The sequence below is a fragment of the Enhydra lutris genome, unplaced genomic scaffold, assembly GCF_002288905.1.
Source record: "Enhydra lutris kenyoni isolate GAN:26980312 unplaced genomic scaffold, ASM228890v2 scaffoldscaffold78, whole genome shotgun sequence".
Classification (NCBI taxonomy): Eukaryota; Metazoa; Chordata; class Mammalia; order Carnivora; family Mustelidae; genus Enhydra; species Enhydra lutris.
Genome location: NW_019154162.1, coordinates 655,917 through 679,985, shown reverse-complemented (window position 1 = coordinate 679,985; position 24,069 = coordinate 655,917). Strand labels below are relative to the sequence as shown.

Below are 24,069 nucleotides of genomic sequence, written 5' to 3'. Positions count from 1 at the left end.
AACTTGAACACAGTCCCTGCCCTGTGGACTCCTATTTGCCCCTTGCACTCTCTACTCACCAGCACACTTCTCAAAGCTTCATGCTCCTGGAGGGTCACCAGTGCTGCTTGTACACATATACTCTGTCTCAGTGCCATTTACCTTCTCTTTGATGGCTCTGCACATCCATGGAAGGGATTAACCACACCTGAAGGCCCCTTTTTATGCCAACACCAGCACACTGTCTGGCATATAATGAGAGTTTAAAAGATATATGTTGATGGTCAAGAGATTCTCACTTTCAGATTGTTTTCTGAAATTAGTAGGCTTAAAATACTATATCAAGGAGTGATCAATACTCAGGATATTTTAGACCAAATTGGTAAAATAAATGTATATGAATCATAAATATCAGAGAATATCTCCCAGAGTTCAGAAGTCACTCAAGGATGAAATTAGGGGACTAATGAGCTAAATGTATAATCCATTGTTTCAATTGACCTCTGTGTGAGAAAAGTGTTGAGTAACATATGCAAGTGCTTTATATTAAGATAGATTCCATAAAGCCACAGGAAATTATAGACCACATTATCATACATGCCAAAGGATTCTAAAATAAAGAGAAAGATTCCTGATGTATTTGGGAAGAGGCAACGTGATTTTCAGAAAAGAAAACTGTAAGCTGATTATCAATAACATACAGTATATTCAGAGGGGAGTGATGGGCTAGTGAGGGGGATGGAATTTACCAGGTATTATTGGCCATGAGTGAGCAGGCCTACTGGCATGGAAATAGCATCAGTGAAGGAAAAGAATCAAAGCCTCTCGTTGTTGTTAAAAGATTTGAAAGACCATTCTGTAGGGGAGAAGGCAGACATTTTCATGACTTGTTGCATGAACAAACAACTGGGTTTCAATGCGTAAACACTTAAGGAAGACAGATTTTGACTTTGTATACATCAGTCTCTCCCAACTCTGTTCTGATGATCTGTTTTACTGAATCATCAACAGAAGATTTAGGCCAGAAAGCTAGTACTAAACCTCATTCTGAGCGCACCACTGACTACAGAGCCACCAGCAGGAAGAATCTGAAACTCATAATGTGTTAGGGATACCTTAAAGATATAATGTGTTAAAGATACCTCCTGGGTATTGCCTTGTCCATGAAGCTTTCTCCCAAGGTTCACGGTGCTGGTTCAGCCCAGATGGGTCTTGGATTTCCAGTTAGCAGGTGATTTCCTCACTGGGCCAGAATGTGTCCTGATCCAGTTTGCACTAGCTGTTTGTCTGAGACAATTGGGTCTTGGGCACTTGGGTGATTCAGTCAGTTAAGTGTCTGTCTTTGGTTCAGGTCATGATCCCGGGGTCCTGGGATCAAGTCCCACACTGGGCTCCCTATTTGGCAGAGAGCCTGTTTTCCCTCTCCCTCTCCCTCTGCCTTCCACTCACCTTGCTTGTGCTCTTTCTGTTAAATGAATAAATAAAATGTTTAAAAAAAGAATACTGGGTCTTAATTCTTAAGCCATCAGCCACTGCCTAATCTGCTGATTTAGGTGCTTAGGCTTTATAAACAAACAGAGTAGGGTTTGCATCTTGGTCCATCACTTTACTACTTCTGTGGTTTGGATCAGGTTCCTTGGCCCTTCTAAATCTCAACTTTCACCCTTAAAATAGAAACAATTCATTAGGCTTATTTAGAAGGTATTGGACAATATCTTCAATAATCCTAACCGGGTACCTATTCATTTTTGAATGCTGAATAGATTAGCTCCTTCATTGCATTAGGCCTCCTGAAATATAGACCCCAAAGGAATCAACCCTTTGAACATATTCTGAAATGCCATTATTTCATTTGTAGGTGCTATCCCTGCAAAGTTCCTTGTTTTAGTTATGACCTCAACTCTTTAAGCTTCTGGTCCCCCCCAGTTGTCTATATCACTGTGGTCTTTGCATCCCTTGTGAGGGAACATTCCCATATTATGGCATGAGGACTGATTTGACCATTTCAAAATACATGACCTGCATAGATCAGAGGCTAGTTGTGAATGCCTAACTAAATGAGGCTAGGAATAAGTGAGCAAACATGTAGGTAAAACAGCTCACTAATATCTTCACAATCAATACTGAGGGATTCACCAACAACAGATACTTATTTAAAACCAGTACCTAAGAGGGGTTCATTAGATTATCTCTGGAAAAGATCAGTAGCATAAGTTTTTTCTACAAAGATGAATAGAGCTTTAACATTGATAATAGGATTAAACTTGGAAAAAATAGGCAAATGATTAGAAGAAAGAGGAATCTGAAAAATCTGGGATTCTTATAGATTGATTCTAGTTTTTATTTTCTGTCATCATAATAAATAAAACACAGTAGGAGAAGTGTAAAACACTGAAGTTTTTAGGTGAGATTAAAGTCTGTAAGTAGGAGGGATTTAGAGTTGAATTAAAGAAAGAGTTTGGTGAACACTTTCATATATGTGTAAAACAGTCAGAAAAGGCAAATATTTTATCCAATATGCCTCAATAAAAAAGAATTTTATTTATAAACTAAATATGCTTGAGATGGGGGCCTGGAGACCAGGGGTAAGATGACTTTGGGGACTTTGATTTTGTCTTTTTTTTTTTTTTTTAAAGATTTATTTATTTATTTATTTATTTGACAGACATCACAAGCAGTCAGAGAGGCAGGCAGAGAGAGAAAGGAGGAAGCAGGCTCCCAGCTGAGCAGAGAGCCTGAGGGTCGATCCAAGGACCCAGGGATCATGACCTGAGCTGAAGGCAGAGGCCCCAACCCATGGAGTCACCCAGGCGCCCCTGATTTTGTCTTTTTTACACTGTTGGTTTCTGCGGGTGAAGTTCGTGGATGCAAAAAGGCAACAGAATTGCGATATATATCTTCTTTTACATCCAAGAAATGTGGTGAAGGGTGGTGGAATCTGGGAGCTATGACAGTGGAAATTAACTTCGAGGTGAATGAAATGCGCTTTTAGCATGGACTGGCAGAGCCTACCTTACAGGTTGAAGATACTTGCCCTTGCTTCTTGTCCTGTCCTAGAAAGAACTTATTAAATATTTGTGAGTCCATTGTCTGGAACATGCTGATACGCTTCTATAGCCAGCATGGGTATGGAAATTGCCATCAAAAAAGGATATTGAGGGGCGCCTGGGTGGCTCAGTGGGTTAAGCCTCTGCTTTCAGCTCAGGTCATGATCTCAGGGTCCTAGGATCGAGCCCCAAGTCGGGCTCTCTGCTCAGCAGGGAGCCTACTTCCCCCCTCTCTCTCTGCCTGCCTCTCTGCTTACTTGTGATCTCTCTCAGTCTGTCAAATAATAAATAAAATCTTTTTTTTTTTAAAAAAAGGATATTGAAAATGAAACATATAATATTACTGAATCATCATATAAGGCTTTTGCACCCATAGCTAATGCACTTGGCACAACTGATTTACCCAGAAACATGGTGGTGGGAGCAAAAGACCTCAAGAAAAAGACAAGTGAAAATTTCCCTGAAATTTTATAATAGATCAAAAGATGGAGGCATTCTCTTAGGTGAGAAGAAGAAAGGATCCTAACTGACTTGTACACAAACATGAGCAATGTGGATAAAGTAGTCTAAAAATAGGAGACCATATATTAAAACACAAGCACAAGTGGCTGTCTTTGAAATTTCAGAGCGAAAAATATCAGAAAAAAAAAGGAAAGTGTCAAAACACAAAGAGGGCAACGTATTTTTAGAACACTTACATGCTGTATGTGGGAAACATAGGCGGATTCTTTAAGGGTTCGAACACATACAGGAGGGACTCAGAACTGAAGCAGTAATTCATGCATATATTTGGGACAGTAAGTGTTTCTATAGGCCTATCTTTCCAAATGACTGGTAACGGGACTCTGGTCTGTGTAGATTTAATTAGAGGTTTCTTTGTTCCAAATATATTTACCCACTTTACCAAACAGGCAAATGTTGCTGCTCAGAGTTAGAATCTTATATTTATATTTTTGTGGTGTGTCTCAAGACAACCTGAAAAAGATTTTAAATCTGCTAAGATTCTAAAATTGTCACAAAGTTTGTCACTGAGATCTTCACACCTGATTATTTAGTGAAGTGGAGAACTCTGGCCTGTTCATAAATCACGATTCATCTCTAAGCAGCTGCTTGGCGACCTCATTCATGAACATTCCATTCAGTGCCAGATCAGAAAGTCTTCAAATTGAATTTTTAGGGCATGAATATTTGATATTGTACATTGTATAGATAGATATATTTTAGGATTCTTACTCTGAATGAACTTTATAAAATAAAATAAATCTCTGGAGTACTGGTAAGTTGATATCCCAACCACAGCATGTCCTAAGTTGTATTGTTTGCTAACTCAATTTTAAAAAGCATTACAAACTCCATATCATCAAAAATTGAAGATATTCAAAAGACCACATGAAAGTATCATTCAACAGATTCTCTACTTCCAAGATACATCATCCTTAATTAATTCTGTACTTGATATTGATGTTTTTAAGTATTGATTTTCTTTAATGAAAAGTTAAATAGAACAATTTAAAGAGTTTTATAAAAATCTCTTGTTTGGGGGCACCTGGGTGGCTCAGTGGGTTAAGCCTCTGCCTTCAGCTCAGGTCATGATCTCAGGGTCTTGGGATCAAGCCCCGCATCCGGGCTCTCAGCTCAGCAGGGAGCCTGCTTCCCCCTCTCTCTCTCTGCCTACTTGTGATCACTCTCTCCGTCAAATAAATAAATAAAATCTTAAAAGAAAAAAAAATCTCTTGTTTGGCCATTGTTCTCATCTTTTTTATCAGGGTTAATTCTGGTAAATCTATAATCTCCCTTCTAATTTTAAATTTAAAATAAAAATAAAAATGAATAAATAAAATTTCTCAAGTAATCTATTCATCCAGCAACATAATCTTGTGGAAATAATAATGAATATTAACCACAAGTCAGATTTTATGTACGTCTATGAAGTATTTGGTAAAATACTCAGTCTCTGATGGCCATACAGTTTCAGTTTGAGCCCCATCCATTTGCTATAGAAACAGTTTGATATTATTACTGTGTTCTCACTCATACTTTAGCAACATGTGAATAAAACAAAAAGCTTAACAGTGGGTCCAAATAAAGTTTACATTTAAAGTAAGAGAAGTAAATCAATTTCGTGAAACTTAAAAACTAATCAAGTGCAATAAAGGAGAAACAGAAAATACAGTTTTGCAATCATGTATATTTAGAAATAAATCTTAGTTCTGTATTCTAGCACCCCCAGTATGATCTTGGGTTAGTCTCTGTGAGCCTCAAGCCTCTATTTACTATTTACAACACGCTTAGGAGATAAAGCAATAGTGACTGAAAAGTAAGGGATGAGAAAGACATTCCATGCAAAAGGAAAGCAGAAGAAAGCTGGTGTAGCTATACTCAATCAAACAAAATAGACTTTAGAATAAAGACTGTGATAAAAGAAAAAGAGGGCAGTACATAAAGGTAAAAGACTCAAAAGAAGAAGATATAACAAATATCTAGGCACCGTGCATAGGAACACTAAATATACAAAGCAAATATTAATAGACTTAAAGGTAGAAATTGACAGCAATGTAATAATAGTCGGGGACTTTAATCCTCCACTTACATCAATGGATAGATTATTCAGACAGAAAATCAATAAGGAAACACCAGTCTTAAATGGCACATCAGACCAGAAGAACTTAACAGGTATAGATAGAACATTCCATCCGAAAGCAGCAGTCTCAAATAAACATGGAATATTCTCCAGGGTATACCACATGTTAAGTCTCAAAAACATCTCAGTAAATTCAAGAAAACCGAAGTCATATCAAACATCTTTTCTGATAACAGTGGTATGAAACTAGAAATCAATTTAAGGGGCATCTGGATGGTTCCATTGGTTAAGCATGTTACTCTTGATTTCAGCTCAGGTCATAATTCCAGGGTCATGGGATCCAGTCTTGAGTCAGTCTCCATGCTCAGCATGTAGTTTGCTTGTTGTCCCTCTCTCTCTGATCCTCCCCACAACTCCCCACTTGCAAGCTCTCTCAAATAAATAAATAAACAAATAAATAAATAAAAATTTTTAAAAAATCAATTACAAGAAGAAAACTAGAAAAGCTACGAATGCATGGAGATTAAACAACATGTTAGTGAATTACTACTGGATCATGAAGGAAGTCAAAGGAAGAAAAAAAATCTAGAGACAAATGAAAACAGAAATATGACATACCAAAATCTATGGGATGCAGCAACAGCAATTCTAAGAGAGGAGTTCATAGCAATAAGAAATATCTCAAGAAACAAAGAAATCTCAAGAAACAAAGAAATCTCAAATAAAAAATTCAACTTGACACCTAAAGGAATTAGAAAAAAAATAAATTTCAAAATTAGTAGAAAGAGGAAAATTATAAATATCGGAGTGGAAATAAGAGAAATAAAAACAAAACACAACAAAGAAACAAACAAAACCCTCAAAACAGTAGAAAACATCAATGAAACTAGAAATTGGTTCTTTAAGAAGACAAACAAAACTGACAAACCTTTAGCTAGGCTCACCACAGAAAGAAAAAAAGGACACAAATAAAAGCAGAAATGACTCATACAACTCATACCATAGAAATAAAAGGGACTATAAAAAACAAAAAACAAAACAAAAGAAAAACAAAAACAAAAACCTACTACCAACAATTGCATGCCAACAAATTGGACAACTAAGTAGAAATGGTTAAATTCCTAGAATTTCATCCAGCACTGAATCATGAAAAGATAGAAAATCTCAACAGATCAGCTACTAATAAGATTAAATCAGCTATCAAAAAGTTCCAGCAAACAGAAGTCCAGGACTAGATAGCTTCCTTGGTTAATTCTACCAAACAGTTAAAGAGTTAATACCTATTCTCAAACTTCCAAAAAAGTAAAGAGGAGGGACTGCTTCCAAACTCACTTTATGAGGCCAGCATTACCCTGATACCAAAACTGGACAATGACAATATTAAAAAGAAAATTACAGGCCAATATCCCAATGAACATTGATGAAAAAAATCCTCAGCAACATATTAGCAAACCGAATATAACAATCCATTAAAAGGGCCATATACCATTACCAAGTAGGATTTATCACAGGGATGCAAAGTTCACCATCTACAAATAAATCAACGTGATGCACCACATTAACAGAAATGAAATCTAGACATCATATGATTATCTCAATAGATGCAGAAAAAGGAGTTGATGAAATTAAACATCCATTAATGAAAAACCCTCAGCAAAGAGGTACAGTGGGAAGGAACCTCAACATAATAAAGGTCATATGTGACAAACCCTCAGCTAATATCACTTTCAACAGTGTAAAGCTGAAAATTTTTCCTCCCAAGGATGTCCACTCTCCCCATTTTCATTCAACGTAGTATTGCAAATCATAGGCATAACAACTATGTGCAAAAATGTGTTGTGATTCTATACACTGATAACAAAGTATCAGAAAGAAAAATAAAAATATCCCATTTACAATTGCATCAGAAAGAACAAAATACCTAGTAATAAATTTAATGTAAGAAGTGAAAGACTTGTATACTTAAAAAAATAAGACCTTGACGAAAGAAATTTGAGACAGAAAGAAATAGAAAGATATTTCATGCTTATGGATTTGAAGAATTGCTATTGTTAAAATGACCAGACTACCCAAGGCAGTCTACATATTCAGTGAAATCCCTATCAAAATTCCAATGGCATTTTTCATAGAAGTAGAAAAAATAATTCTAAAATTTCTATGGAAACACAAAGACTCCAAATAGCCAAAACAATCTTGAGAAGGAGCGAAACTGGAGGCATCATGCTTCTTGATTTCAAACCATACTACAAAACTATAGTAATCAAGAATGGCATAGCATTGGCATAAAAACAGACACATAGATCAGTGGGACAAAACAGAGAGCCCAGAGATAAACCCACACATATATGGTTAACTAATTTATGACCAAAGAGGTAAAATATACGATGGAGAAAAGACTTTGTCTTCAATAAATGGTGCTGGGAGAACTAGAGAGCTACATGCTAAAGAATGAAACTGGATGACTATCTTACAATATGTATACATATTAATTTAAAATAGATTAAAGGCTTGAGTGTGAGACCTGAATCCATACAAATCCTAGAAGAAAACATGAATTTAAGTTCTTTGACATCAGTTATATATATATTTTGGATCAGTGCAACAAAAGCAAAAATAAACAAATGGAACATTAAACTAAAAAGCTTCTGCACAGCAAAGGAAACCATTAACAAAACCAAAAAGCAACCTACTGAATGGGAGAAGGTATTTGGAAATCATATATCTGATAAAGGGCTAATATCCAAAATATATAGAGAACTCATACAACTCAATGAGAACAATAAAAACAATTTGATTAAAACATGGGTAGGAAATCTGAATGGACACTTTTCCAAAGAAGACATACAGATGGCCAACAGGCACATGAAAAGATGATGAACAACATTAATCATCAAGGAAATGCAAATCAAAACCACAATAAGCTATCACTTACACTTGTCAGAGTGATTATTACCAAAAAGACAAGAAACAAGAGAACAAGTGACCCTCATGAGCTGTTGCTGAAAATCCAAACTGGTGCAGCCACTATAGAAAACAGCATGGGGATGCCTCAAAAAAAATTAAAAATAGAATTACCATATGATCCTTCAATTCCACTGCTGGATATCTATCCACAAAAATGATAATGTTAATTCAAAAAGATATGCACCCCTCTGTTCATTGCAGCATTATTTACAATAGCAAAGGTATGCTAACAACCTAAGTGTCCATCAATGGATGAATGAACGAAGAAGATGTTGCGCATGCACACACACACACACACACACACGGATAATAATCAGCCATAAAAAGGATGAAATCTTCCCATTTGCAACAACATGGATGGCCCATGAGAGTATTAGATTAAGTAGTATACGTCAGTTATAGGACGACAAATACCACAAGCTTACCATGTGGAATTTAAAAAACATAGCAAACAAACAAAATCTTTACTCTTAGGAACTGAGAAAAGATTGGTGTTGCCAGAAGTGAGGGAGTTGGGGTATGGACAAAATGGGTGAGGGAGATCAAAAAGTACAATCTTCCTATTAAGAAATAAAGAAGTCATAGGGATGTAATGTACAACATAGAGAATACAGACAATAATATCCTACGGACAATAGTATTGTATAGTGACAGATGGTAACCGGACTTTTTGTGATAACCATTTTGCAATTTAGACAAATATTGACTCATATGTTGTATACCTGAAATGACTACGATATTGCATATCAGTTATACCTTAATAAAAATATTTAGACAAAATAATTCAAAACTTCATTCTGAAAAACAACCAGTTTTGTTCGAAAATGTCAAAGAAAATAAATAACCCCACATTTATTTGTCCTTCTCAAGTCAAAATAAAACCTTAAAATTGTTCTTCAAAATGGAAGGTGTGCTTATTTTTCATTTTAAACTAAAAGCAAGACAAAAGAAAACAAAAAATCTGTAAAAATTTATGGAGGCTTCAAAATTGAGTGAAAAAATGGAATGGTCCCCTGAAGCCCTATTTAAAAAAACTTTTTTAAGTTTTATTTATTTAAGTAATTTCTACCCTCAATGTGGGCCTCAAACTCACAATCCTGAGATCAAGGGTCATATGCTATTCTGACTGAGCCAGTCAGGTACCCCTTAAAATCCAATTTTTAAAATGTAGAAAATCCATATTCCTTGTAAATATTACAACTTAATATACAGGCAACCTAGAATAAACATGATAATAATAGTATTCTCAAGATTCAATCTACCATAACTAATCTCAATCCTAACTTCACTATTATTTTCAATTAGCAATATTGATGAGTAGACGATTATCAAATAGCAATGAACATAAAATAGAAATCTGTTTCCAACCAAAGTAGAGCCAACACAGAAAAGCATAGACAATAGTAATTTGAAACCATGCTTAGCATTAATTTAAGGGGGAAACAAGTAGGGAGAATATGAGAAAGACAGATTAGTCTATCAATTGCCACATCTTCACATAGTATGTACATTTAGCAAAAAATAAGTATTTGGAGATGTTTTTTCCATAAATTGTAAGCAACATAAAGAAACACATTATTTCATTCAGTGCATCAGTTTCTGAAGCCTCCTCCAGATGCCTCTTGCTCAGTGTCTCTGCCTTCCTTTCTAACCTCAGTCTGGGGACAGCCTTTCATTACACCTGAAGGTCAAGAGTTTAGACCTTGGGGTGGGGAGGAAATTTCTTTTTCACAACTTAGAGCACACTGTCCTTCACTTCCTAAGTGATGTTATTTATAATGACATTTATATTTATAATGACAAAATGATTCTACATTTTGTATTTGTCTTGTCTTTTTAAACCTTTTAATTGTTTTCAAATCTTGAATAGAGGCTGTTGAGCACAGTGGCTATAACGTCAGACCAGACTATAGATTCTCAGGCTGAGATTTTACAAATTGTTCAACGTTGATTGCATTACATAACTGAGCTTGCTGGGTCACTAGAGGGTATGTGAAGTGTCTGATACATAATGAACAGGTGAGTGAATAAATACATGCTCAATAAATCAATACGTTTTCATTAAAAATCAGACCCTTACAGTATCCTTCTGTTTTTATAGATGAAGAATTGAGACCCGGTCATCGAGTTACTCAGGTTACCAGAAGAAGAGGAAAACACTTTTTTTTTTTTTTTTTCCAACAGGCATCCTAATTTCCCTTGGAACTGGAACCATGCTGGAAGGAGGACTCATATACCATCTAATTATTTCTGAATGGGCACTCCACAGTTATTAAGCTATCAACAATCTGAGTAGAGGAAAATGATAGAAATGCTCACTGGTTACCATTATTATATCTCAGATTCATTCATTGGAAGAGAAAAGATGTCCTACCCAGATGCTGTCCTCTTGCTTGTACTGTTTCCAGTTGCGTCCTGTGTCACTGAACATCAGGCTGTAACTTGTCACCCAGTCAGAGCTTCCGTATCTTCCCTGCGTGGCCACTGCTGTAATCTCCACTCTGTTTCCCAGGTCCATCTGGAGCCACTGTTGAGCATTGGAATCTGCTGGGGACCAACCGCCAGTTCCTGGAAGAAGATCAGAGAGAGACTTGTAGTAACATTCCCCATGGCTGCAACTTTCAGCTCTCAAAGAGAATGAAATGGTGTGCCGCTAAGATGTCTTTACCCCTCAAAGCGCCCTGCTCATCCTTGCATGGCCTGATTTCCATTCTCCTCTTCCACACTATTCCCTTCCATGGTTCAAGATTCATCTCAAACCCATGCTGTCCCTTCCATAATTCTTCCTGTCTTTCCTCGGGCATTAGTTTCTATTTTTTGGATTCCTAGTACAATCGGTACTACTTATTTATTTTTATTCTCTTACAACCTTAATCTTGTAACATGCTTTCTATCCTTTGCCTAACGGAGAGCTCCTTCCTTCCTTCTTTTCTCCACTCTTTTATCCCTCCCTCTACCAAGGCCCAGATATTTTTGCTGTGGATACAAAAATGAAAGACCATTGACTATATCTTTGACTCTGTCTCATCCATGCAACTGATGTTCTCTGAGCACCTGGAGCATTCTGGATACTGAAGAAAGACATGCAAACAAAAATATGCAATTTGATGTGATAGGAAGCCTTATAAAAGGCAAACACAAGGTACAATAGGAGCTCAGAGGACAGAATCTCTCTGTAGGTGACAGAAAGGCCTTGAGATAGTGATGACGAGACAGTAGAGCTGAAGCCCGAAGCAAGTATGACCGTACTGCAGGCAAACAAGGTCAAAGAGAGAAAACATTGGAGAGATCAAACAGGGCCAAGAGAACAGCATGCACAAAATCTCAGCGGACATGAGACAGTGTGCCGTGTTTCTGGATCTACACGGGATTCAGTATACTTGACACACAGGAACATTCTTACATGGGACAAAAGACTCTGGGCCTTAAAAATCCTGGAACTCTGCAAAAGATCAATATTAGCTCTTGCACAGTTGGAAGACTTGTGGCCTCAGTCTTCTCTAATTGTTTCACATGGTAATAATGAGGTCTATAATCATTTTCACTGACCCAAGAGTTAACAAATCTTCCAAATCCTCAGTGGAATCCTGGAAGGGCAGAATGTGTATGCCGTGGATGGGGATGAGAAGGAAACAACACCTCTGTGAAGCACCTTGCTCAGCGTATCAAGTTGGTGAGTTAATTACACTTTCACTTTAGAGAACTTAATCGATAAATCCCTTTTGATTTCAACCTATGTCATTTAAAATTATTTTAGTAATGTCCTGGTCTACTTTCTCACGATCTCAGAAGGAATCAATGGGATTTCTTCCTGGTAATAGAGAACTTTTCTGAGCCCTGGCTCCCTGGTGTAGATAGCTCATCATTGATGGAAGCAGACACGTAGGCACAGGAGATGGAGGACATGAAGTGAACCCTACTTTAGTCATAGGCACATCCTGTAAGGTATGTGCTGATTCTCTCCTAATAGCAACTGCTGTTAAGCTTTGGTTTGATTTTTTTTTTTTTTCACTTTCCTGAGAAGACTGAAATGCAGGGAAAGGAAGAGATGGAACATGCTCAGCACCCATTACGGAATGTGTTTTATTAAGTGTTCTGCAAGACACAGATACAGTGGCAGATATGGCTGATTTCCCTGATATCCATTTCTCTTCCTCTCGGGTAGGTATGAAGCTTGATTTCATTTTCAGCTCTCCATCCTATCATACTTATAGCCACAGAGATAAGTTCTCTCTAACCAAGATAGGAGTAGGAGGAAGACATACCACTTAGAAGCCAACTGGTCTCTTCCCCACTTGTTTCCCCTTCTATGACTGATGGATGCAGTTGGCACCAAGGCCCGAGGTGATGGCAAAACAACAATATGCAAAGATCTTGGATTCCCATATCATCACATGAAGGAAGCATCTGTCTACTTGCATGCCTGCCCCAAATAATAATGTGAATAAGAACTAAGCATCTACGTTGCTCAAGACATTGTGGATTAGAACTTTTTTGATACTGCAATTCAGCCTACTTTAAAACATACATAATATCCTGTAAGATAAATAGCGCAATTGCCAGTATATAGTTCAGGAAACTGAGATCCAGCAAGTTTGGAACACCTGACAGTTGGGATTCAAGCATTGCTCTTTGAGACTATTATGTAGCAGAAAAAAAAAAAAGTTTCAGAAAAAAAATTTTTTTTTCAGCAGAAAAAAAAACAAACAAAAAAACCAAAACAAAACCCAGGAAATCAATACAGAAGAGAGGCATAGGGCGGAGGCATTTGAGCAAAGATTCTGACATGCCAGACCCAGAAGTACATTTTGTCTAACAGCTCTGTCTTTTCTAACTTGTCCACAATTTCCAGCCCTGACTACCTTCTCTCAACTTCTCACAACTGACAGAGAGGCTTAAGAAGAGCATTTACTTTCAAAAAAATAAAAAAAAATTTTTTTAAGTCCAAAACAATTTTAAGCCTATTCTTTATTTCCATTCAATTTCTCCTCCTGCTCATTTCATGGGGTCTCTTTCTTCTTAAGTGAAAAAATGCAAGTTTGTATAAACTATATATCATGTGTTAAAACATGATCAAAGAGAAATTTATATGGTGATTTCTTCTGAGTGATGAAACTATGAGTTATTTCATCCTTTTATGCTTTTGGCCTAGAACATATTTTCTGTTATCAGTATGTCTTTCTTACATAAATGGAGACTCGCATTATTCATATTTATGTGGTTTATTGCCTAAAGAATACATATAGCAATTGAACAGCTGGTGACAACTTGTGACTTTTTATGTGATCATCACTATTTTTGAAATCAAAATCCTCAGACCTTAACTATTCCTCTTTTATCCTCAATAATCAGCAGCCAGACCTCCTAGTCATGTTTTAGGATTTTTTTCTTCATTTATTCTAATTATTATCATCCTCATATATGTTAAGAATTTTTGTTAAGATTGGAAGAGAGAAAGCAAAATGACAAGGAACTCTCCCTGTCACCGCGCAAAACAAAAAATCACAGAAGACTGACCAAAAACCAAACCAAACTAAAACAAAAGACAGAGAGTTAATGCAAAGGTTTCTTCAAATTTTTCTAAAGAAAATCACATCTCCCTTTTGCCCACAGTAGAATCCGTAGCTTATTAATCACCCTGAAATTAGCTGAAATAGAATTGTTGCTGTTCACCTTCATTAACACATCGAGTTAAAAATGTTCCAAACCCAGAAGCTTCAACCTAAGCTCTTAAAACAGAGGGACAGGGGCACCTGGGTGGCTCAGTGGGTTAAAGCCTCTGCCTTCGGCTCAGGTCATGGTCCTAGTGTCCTGGGATCGAGCCCCACATCGGGCTCTGTGCTCTGCAGGGAGCCTGCTTCCACCTCTCTCTCTATTTGTCTGCTTCTCTGCCTACTTGTGATCTCTGTCTGTCAAATAAATAAATAAAATCTTTAAAAAAAAAAAAAAAAAACAGAGGGACACTGTCTGGGTGATAATTGCCAAGAACTCTTTTCCTGCTGTTGAAGATGTTCCCTGCATTACAGCTAATAGACCAGGCATCTAGGGTTGCCATGGTTGCTATGGCAAACATTTTGTTCCTTGCACCAAACAATAAGTGTGTTTTCAAAATGATGAGAGAAGCCTAAGATACTATTTGCAGCTACTCTAAACACATACCGTGCCCACACTAGCTTTCTGTTTCTGAATTATTCTCTAAAGTGGGGTGTAACGTACACACAGATACATGTGTCAAAGGCCTAAACTAAGGCAGTGCTGCCTGTAAATGTGGCTGAGGTATAAATGACTATGAGCCGCAATTCCCACAATCCCTGCAGTTTGAATTTAAGAGAATCTAATAAAAAGTTAAGGGAAGATTTTAATTTTAGAGGAAAACTAACTTCGCTTTAGATTTTAATATCATCTAGAATTTTCCAATAGTTTTCTTTTTTTTTAAAGATATTTTTTATTTATTTGACAGAGAGAGAGAGAGAGAGAGAGAGAGAGGTCACACGTAGTCAGAGAGGCAGGCAGAGAGGAGGAAGCAGGCTCCCTGCTGAGCACAGAGCCCGATGCGGGGCTCGATCCCAGAACCCTGAGATCATGACCTGAGCTGAAGGCAGAGGCTTTAACCCACTGAGCCACCCAGGTGCCCCTCCAATAGTTTTCAAACATGGGATCCTGAATGATTTTCACGTTATATTTTAGCACAGCCCAAGCCCTGAACATTACATTTGCCTTATGTGACTTTTAGGAAGAGGGTGGGAAAAGGGGATTATGGGCTGAGAGCCAAGAGACCTGGTTCAAGATATTATTCTGCTCGCAAGGTTAGACTGGATGAGAAATTCTCAAAGGGGTTCAATCATCAGAAACACCTTGAGGTGTTGAGAAGATGACAGTACACATTCTTGGGCCTTCTCCTTGATGACTTATTCCAGGGCCTAACCTAGGAATCCAATTTTTTAGGAAGTTGTTCCTGGCATGCTGAATGGTTTGGGAAAAACTGGATGAGACCACCTCTACAATTTCAGTTCTAATATTTTACCATTAAGGATTGCTTTATTTAGCTATATAGTGGTCCAAAATAGCTTAAATCCAACATGCTATTTTTGATGATCAGAAACAATACAAAAAATAACTACCGGGAATTGCCTCTGGATCTAAAGATGAACACCCTTGTCTCATTTGTCACCCAAGTCCCCACACCAAACACAGATGTGTAGTTAAACTCACACTTAACAATTGGCAAGGAAATCTGAAAAACTGTGGATTGAGAAATATCCACCTCAGCTCTTACTTGAATAGTTGTTTACCCTCCCAGTTAACCCTTTTGCTCCTTCTCATCACACCTATCCTGCAAAACCTTGAAGTGTTCATTCATACACACGATTAGCTGACATATGGTCCTTGCTAAGTGCTCAGCAACCCCCCGGTGTACTTGGCACACATGGACTCAATCATTGACACAGTAGCTTTATATGATAGATATCATTATGCCCATTTTACAGGTGGTGATACTGAGGCCAGAAAGGTTGGACAGCTTTTCCAAGATCACACAACTAGTAAGTGGCAGAACAGGGGATTTGAAACCACAAAACCAGGACCCAGAGCCCAAACTTAACCACTTGGCAATACCGCCTCCAAACAGGATGGACAGAAAACCTTCCTCCTGCTTCTTTTTCTTTTCCAAAATAGCGATTCTCATGAGAAACATAATTCACACTTCAGATTTTGTTTTGAATATCTTACCTGATTCCTACAGCAATCAGCAATGTATTTTTAATTTCCATTTATGAAAGAATAAAGCAGCCTTGGAGGGTCAACCAGCTAATGGTGGTGAGAGACTGTTCTCCAACCCAGTTCTTCCGATGCTTCATCCCTACCTGAGGTTCCAACAGGGACCAGGGTCTTCAGCCTTAGAAATGATCCTTATGGAGAATTCTAAAGAAGGTTTAAACTAGGACAAGAGAAACAGATCTTCTGACTCCCAGCAGCAACCTCCTCAGCCCTTTATACCATGATGCTTATTCCTTACTTCACATGCTAGAGAGGCTCTAAGCATGAAACAGAATAACTGGTAGAAAATGGAGAAATTCCTCAGCTTCTACACTTATTTCCACTTCTAACTCAGAAAAGGAAATGAGAGTGGATTGGTGTCACACACTGGAAATGGGCACAAGATGGATTATATAGAGCCCTCTACTCAGCAGAATTTTTACAACTATTATTCAAAAAGAGTCCATTTAGTACAAGACCAACAGGAACTAGAATCATCACATACACACGCATACACACAGCATTTTCACACCTACTCTGTTTGAAGCACATAGCCACTTTTAAAAGCCCTAAAATAATTCCTGCAGGGAATAGGTTTCTTAGGCACGTGCCTTCCCCCAGATTTACACAAGACTCTCAAAAGCTACAGGTACATTGTCACTAACGACTGGGAGGTGAGCTTGAATCATTAGTCGCATCATTAAGTATTAAATATTTCATGCCCATATAAGCAAAGGTTCAAGATTTTTCAGGGACAAAACTACCTAGAGATGGCAATGAGAAAGGCAGAGACATTGTTCCATAAATATTTAATGTTATACAGTATGGGTAAGAGTGATAACAACATTCACAAACTTGCACAAAGCACTCAGGAGGGCTTCCTAAACCTCCATGTACAGAGATGTTATCATCAATTTATAGCAGGACCTGTAGCTGGGCAGGGATTTCTGAGGCTGGTGGGATGTTTTCTGGAAGCCTGGGCATCATCGTCCTTCTGCTGGGCAGGTATGGTAGGACCTGGGCGTTTCAGGCCAGCCCTGGCCAGGACTCCCCCACTTCTACCTGCGCATTTATTCAGGCACTGAAGAGCCTTTTGAGGATAAAGAAAGTGGGAACCTGGCCAAACACCCTGTAGGTTTCAAAACTGATAAAACCTGTAGGAAAACCCGATGTGTGGGGCGCCCGGGTGGCTCAGTAGTTAGGTGTCTGCCTTTAGCTCAGGTCATGATCCCAGGGTTCTGGGATTGAGCCCCACATCAGGCTCCCTGCTCAGCGGGGAGCCTGCTTCTCTCTCTGCCTGCTGCTCCCCCTGCTTGTACTCTCTCTTGCTGTCTCTCTCTGTCAAATAAATAATAAATAAAATCTTAAAACAAAACAAAACAAAAACCTGAAGTGGACCTATTGAGGCCAATTTGCAGAGAAGACCAAAGGAGATTATAAGAGGAGACTCATGAAAGGGAGGGGAGAGTCTGGGTCCGATTCAGATCCAGTCATAACTGAGGCTGCCTCAAGAGTAATGTTGGGGCAACAGTGGCTCTCTGTGTGTGACTTGGCTAGGTTCCCCAGAAGTCAATTATGAAGCATGGATTGGAGTGTCAATAGTTTCTTTGGAAAATGACCCCAGGAAGTTGGGTTAGGCAAATGGAGCTGAGACAGGGAAGGAAGGAGAGCCAATCCTTGGCACATCAGCAAGCGAGCCTTCCTATGGATGAACTTAATCCCATCAGTGCAGGATGCAACTTAGGGTTCTATTACCAGAGTGTGTTATCATAAATCATAAATATAACAACTGAGTCCCATACTGCTTGAAAATAACAGCAGAGAGAGAGAGAGACTTCAGGCAGAGTAAAGAAGGTGTAGGTGTTGGGGTTGAAAGTGGTAATGTTGGGGGGAGATCCTAAGGTATCCTAAGTGTTCTTCTGTGGTCTTCCTTAGCTGATGGATTCATCCCCCAACTGAGGATGCAGGCTGACAACTAGAACTGTCTGTCCCCTTCTCCAGAGATTTCCCATTAGCCAAGCAGAAGCATGCTTGCCCAGGAAGCTGCCACTTCCTGGTTCTCATCTCAGCCAGTGAGGGACTGCTACACAGTTCCTAAAGTCAATCCAGTTGTCTCAAGACATGGCTGATACTTGTGGTGCAATCTGTGGTCCAGAACCTCCTTCTGACATTAGAAGGAAGCAAGGCTTCAGTTGAGACCATGTTTCTTGCTAGCATTCCCCTCTCCTATCCCTCACAACCTGTCTCCAGAAATAACTCCCCCACAAATAATTTGAATCAGAAGTTCTATGACAGGCCAGCTTCTAAGATGTCCTTGTACTGGAAGTGGTGAGGTCCGTGAGATATGGGCTCCAACAGCCCTTGCTATAGTGTGTACACTTGTACACGCACCTATGTGACTGTGTTTATCAGAGAGAGCTGTGTTTTACTCTGAAGGGTTCTGGTGCTCACTACTCAGATAGCTGTGGTGTCCTACAGTGAGTACTTCCCTTGTGAAGAGTGTAGCCATTAAGGACCTCATTGATCAAAAAAGTACATCAGGCTGAGCATTTCACAGTTCAGAAGTTATACGGGAAGTGAGAGAAATCAGCAGGAAGGCATTTGGGGCTTGGAAATTTTGGAGGTCAGTCCCAAGGAGGATATCTCACATTTATGCCTCTTGCAGGCCAAGGATTGATTCATATACACATAAAAACACTCAGGTGAGAAGGTCATGTATATAAAATGTGAAAAGACTGCAGAACTATGCTGTTCAATGTGGTAGATACTAACCACATGTAGCTCTTTAAATTTGAATTAGCTTGTCTTAACCTTTAGGTTCTGAAGTAGCCTTAGCCACATTTCCATAAGCTAGTGGCTACCTTTTTAGATAGCACAGCTAAAGAATATTCCATCCTTGCAGAACTTTCTATTGGCTAGTACTGCTCTAGAATTTCTCTTATAAACTGGTGGAAGCTGAGTTCTATTTAATTTGTCAGATCAATACAATTTAACTCTACGCATCGGTACTCAGGCCTGGGGGTGCTTTTAGTGGATTATTTATTCCTCATTTAATGGATATATAATTATTGAATTCCATCCATGAGCAAAGCAATATAAAAGATTGAGGAGCAAGAGAAGACACTCTTCCTATTTTTAGGCATATAGAGAAAAAAGTGACACTCCCAAGATTTTTGAAGGGAAAACAGAGCTGTGGAATTGAAAGTCATTTAAACCTGCAAATCTCATATTGTTGGCATTACCACTTAAAACTTCTCTCTCCATGAACAGCATACTTTTTGCACAGTTCACATATTACATTTATCTTGGCTTCCTGGGGCAGTTTTGTTTGAAAGACAGTGCCCAGTCTAAGTCTGGTGCTTGAGTTAAAAGAGTTACTTTTGACTCCGTGACTTTGGGCAAGTAATTTCTCTACTTCTATAAAAATAATATAGTTCAGTGTCCACTCTAGCAAGAATCAAGGATCAAGATAATATTTGTCTACTCATACATTTTATGACATAGGCCCCCAAATGGTTAAATACAAGTGTATTTAATTGTTACTTCAAAAGCTTCATTTTGGGTTCCAAAAACTAATTATGGCATCAGTTCAACCCATAGGAAATTACTCCTTTGGCTGGAATATGTGCTGTGTAACCCTCCAAAATCGTGGAGATACAGGTCAAGATAGACACACACACACACACAGAGGAGAGAGAAGAAACCTTATTAATTATTCTCTTACTCCCTATCAGATTATTAGTCTAAACCCAGTGAAGGTAATTCCACCACCCTTGACAGTGATTGGGTCAAGGAGTGGACATATGATCAGATTATGGCTAAATGGACAGAGAAAAACTGCTGGTGATGTGAAAGCTGAGTGGTTGGGCAGACTTGGACCTGGAAGTGTCTCTACTCTACAGTTCTACTCCATGGTTCTCAAACCTGAGTATATCAGAACCAGTCGAGGGGCTTGGAAAAACAGAGGTTCTTAGGTCCCACTGCCAGAGTTCCTGGTCTAGCAGGTCTGGGTTAAGTCCAGACAATCTATATTTTTGTTAACAAGTTCTGAGGTGATATTCAGCATGCCGCTGTTCTGAAGAATTGAATTTGATGGTTTAAAAGCAAGCATTAGGACTCCATGCTTTCTGTTTCCCAGAATGTTGTTGAATCTGGCTGAGATGGGGGTGGGCGTATTATTATCTGGAGAAGGATGTGGGCTGTGAGGATGGCATTGCTGAACTGAATCCACCAGCCCTGGAGCCTGGTGCTCATTGAGGATTTCCTTTGATGTAGGGTAATATGTATTCCTTTTCTTTTTTTTTTAAAGTAGAATAAAACACAGATACAGAAAAACCTCACAAACCCAATATTTAGCTTAACAAACTACTCCAAGGTGAACACCCTTGCAACTACTGTGCTGTTCAAGAAACAAAAGTACGGACAACTCTCAATCTCCATGCACCTAACTTCGATTATTTAATATTTTTTCACATTATTGAGGTTTTTCTTCCAAGCTAGCGAGTTTTTCTGTTTTCCGTTACTTGCACACAAATTTACCCTAACAGAGATATCTCAGGGAGAATACCGATTGCTCTGAATATTTTGTGGAAGGGATTGATTAGAAGCAAGTCCTTAGCAAACAAATGACATGGATTCTCTTATAAAATCTGAACTTTTATCAAACATGTACATTGATTAGCAAAATAAAGTCCAGATACAAGTAAGTGATTGCATAAATTCTAAGAGAAGTGTAGTTTGAGACTCTCAAAAGGGGCCCCAGGAAAGTCACCACCACAGAATATGGAGCATCTAAACAGGAATCCTGGAGAAAGATGAACTGTTTGTTTATATTTACTCTTGTTTTCTGGTTTCTTGAGGTTGGTTATATGTTACCATTTTCACTCCATATGGTGGATTCAATAACCCTTAGCTCATCTTTTTAATGGCATTTAGACAATGTCTTTTTTTTTTAAAGATTTTATTTATTTATTTGTCAGAAAGAGGGAGAGAGAGAGTAAAAGCACAACCAGGAGGAGGGGCAGGCAGAGGGAGAAGCAGGCTCCTTGCTGAGCAAGAAGCCTGATGCAAGACTTGATCCCAGGACCCTGGGATCATGACCTGAGCCAAAGCAGGTCAACTGAGCCACCCAGGCATCCCATTTCCACAATGTCTTAAGTGAAAAGTTTCTAGATAGATTTTAAACAAAGGAATTGAGTGGACTCTAACTATTCCAGGTTAAACAAAGCAAAAGTATCCACTATACAATATGCTATTCAAATAGAACTTATTTCCATCTGTGTGTGACCTTCATTGCAAATACAATGGTAAACTGTCATCACTAGACAAATGTATGTCATTAATTACCCCGCTCTTAGTTGCATTACTATATTTTTAAGTTACAATGCTTTAAGTTAAATTCAGTGAACTGGCAAACTGAAGACCTTGTCTCTTTGCAAAGTATTAGTGGTATCAGATCGGTGATTGCTTGAGCTAGCATTTTACAGAGTGCTACTTAGAAATAATCTCAGCTTGGCATTTCAAAGGAAGTGACTGGCCATCAGAAGCAAAAGTAAAGCATCAATTACATGGGTTTATCTATCACTCTCAATTTGCTGAATGTTGATGTTTAGAAGCTCTTAAGAATTGTATTATTAGGGAGCAAAAGTGTTCATGGTTCTCCTCTCTTAAAATCATTGTGTTTTGCAGTTATCCTGGCTGAATAGAGAGAGGGTCATCACATTCAATTTGTCTGCATTGAAACAGGGTCCTGAGGCTCCTGTTAAATACCAGAAAATATCTATTCTGTATCTCTCAATGATCTATTGCTGTCTTAGTCAGAGAAGAGGCCTAGGGCATTGTTTAAATATCTAGGTCAAGGTTAATTTTGCCCACAGATCTATTAGGCCATAGTGTGATTTCAGGGGCATGGAGGAGGCACAGGTGTCCATATCTCTCTTTCTCTCTTGATGCCTGAAAATCCAGTCTTTGTGGTTAAAATACTGGCAATACTACCTGAAATGCCAAAATGACCTGAAAGGGGTGAATGTTATGCTAATTAGCTGCCTATCCTAAAAATCAGTGACTTAACCTCTCTGAGTCTATTTCCTCATTCTTAAAAATGTGCATGATACCAACTGTGTTAGAGTACCAATATGACAACACAAATAGAGCTTAAGTTTCTACTTCTTGGTTTTGAGCATGGTTTCTTTTTCATAATAACTTGGATAACTTTGATTTCCTCCCATCCCCCAGCACCCACCTCTGAGATCCTGAGCTGAAAGAGGCATGGAGTTTAAGAATTGAAGAGGCATATGATCAGAAGTCTGTGTAAATGCAACTCTGGCTAAAGCACAGGTTCTGATCAGATGTTTGGGGGCGGAGGCTCAGATTCTGCATGTCTAACAAGCTCCCAGGTGATGCCCCAGGATCCACAGAGTCCACACTTACTTCAAATATCGAGGAGAGCATAAGGTCACAAAGGAAAGCACAGAACTTGACTCTGGTCACGCTGGGGGTGGGGGCAGTGAGAGCAGGATTAAAAAAAAAAAAGTGGGACACTGAAAAGAAGGGAAGAACCCTTCAAGTGGAGGAGAAGAAATGCAGCGGCAGAGTTCTGCCCATCTCACTGTCTTTTTAAACAGATTAGATGATATCTGTATCACGTCTGACTCGATCAATTCAGGTGGGAGACTGGTGCTGTCGTTTGCAAGCAGGCATCATGGTGCTGCCTGTGACAATGGGTCCTCAGGACTGTCACCTGGCTATCTGGAACAAGTCCCCAGATAGCCAATACCACTGTAATTGTGAGAATCCTGATGCCTGAACTGCTCTGAATCCATTTCTCCTTATAGAAGGACCAGTGACACGAAACCGAAAACCAACTTCCAAAGACCTTCAGGGGTCTTTAGGTTTTTGCAACCAGTGTTGTCCAAGGAGAAAATAAAAAGTGTGCATGGAATCTGTGCTAAATGGGGGCAAGGGTTTTGAGCCTCTTCACTGGTCCACGAGCCCAGGAAGTTAAAAAGGCCTTGACATAAAAAAAAATCAGATTCTCCATGGCAACAAATTGTCATGCTAGAAACATACCATCTCAACTTACACAGGCAAGCATCTCAAAAATATGTCAAGTGAGGAAGAGAGATTAAAATTTCAAGGAATAAATGGTAAAGGTAATTGTTCACAAAACTGTGTATGAAGGGAAGAGCGATAGGGAAAGAAAAATATGAACCCCTCCTCTCACGGGGCCAGAGATGTCTGTTCTTATTTGCCTTTTAATCTTGTAAAGTAACTTAAAACCTTCTCACTCTCGATCAGGTCAAAGCCACAGCTGAGCAGCTTCCCGCCGTGCACCCAGCACCGCACTTTCTACTGACAGCAAGGGCTTCTCCAAGCCTAGCTGACTTTAAAGCCCAGATCAAAAGCTTTCTTGCCACAAAACAAATCACACTGGATAAAGTTAGATGCCTCCTAAGCCACAATTGTATAGCTTGATTTGGTAACTTAATAGTGATCTGACCTCCTGCTTAATATATTTTGTCAGTTTTTCTTAAGCAATTAGTTCTCTCTCTCTCTTTCTCTCTCTCTTTTTTTTTTTCTTTCTTTGTGTATGAATGAGAAAGGGCTGAAGGATGTGTGGAGGAAGAGAACAAAAGCTCTATTTGGCTTCCCTAGACGAGAGAGCAGTGTCAACACTATTGCAGCGGGCGCTCACCACCCAGTCTCCCTCCCAGTTTGGTGGGTTGCCCAGATTTTGGCTTCCAC

The 24,069-nt window shown here is 38.8% G+C and overlaps 1 protein-coding gene across 3 annotated transcripts in view; it reads right to left on the bottom strand.

The window, feature by feature from the left end:
- Positions 1-24,069, bottom strand: part of LOC111160860 (contactin associated protein like 5) — an 823,942-nt gene that overhangs the window by 615,655 nt on the left and 184,218 nt on the right. For all 3 annotated transcript variants that reach the window (XM_022524243.1, XM_022524244.1, XM_022524245.1), the window contains one exon: positions 10,946-11,139. In XM_022524243.1, coding sequence (XP_022379951.1) covers positions 10,946-11,139 — 194 coding nt within the window. The remainder of the gene's footprint in view (positions 1-10,945; positions 11,140-24,069) is intronic.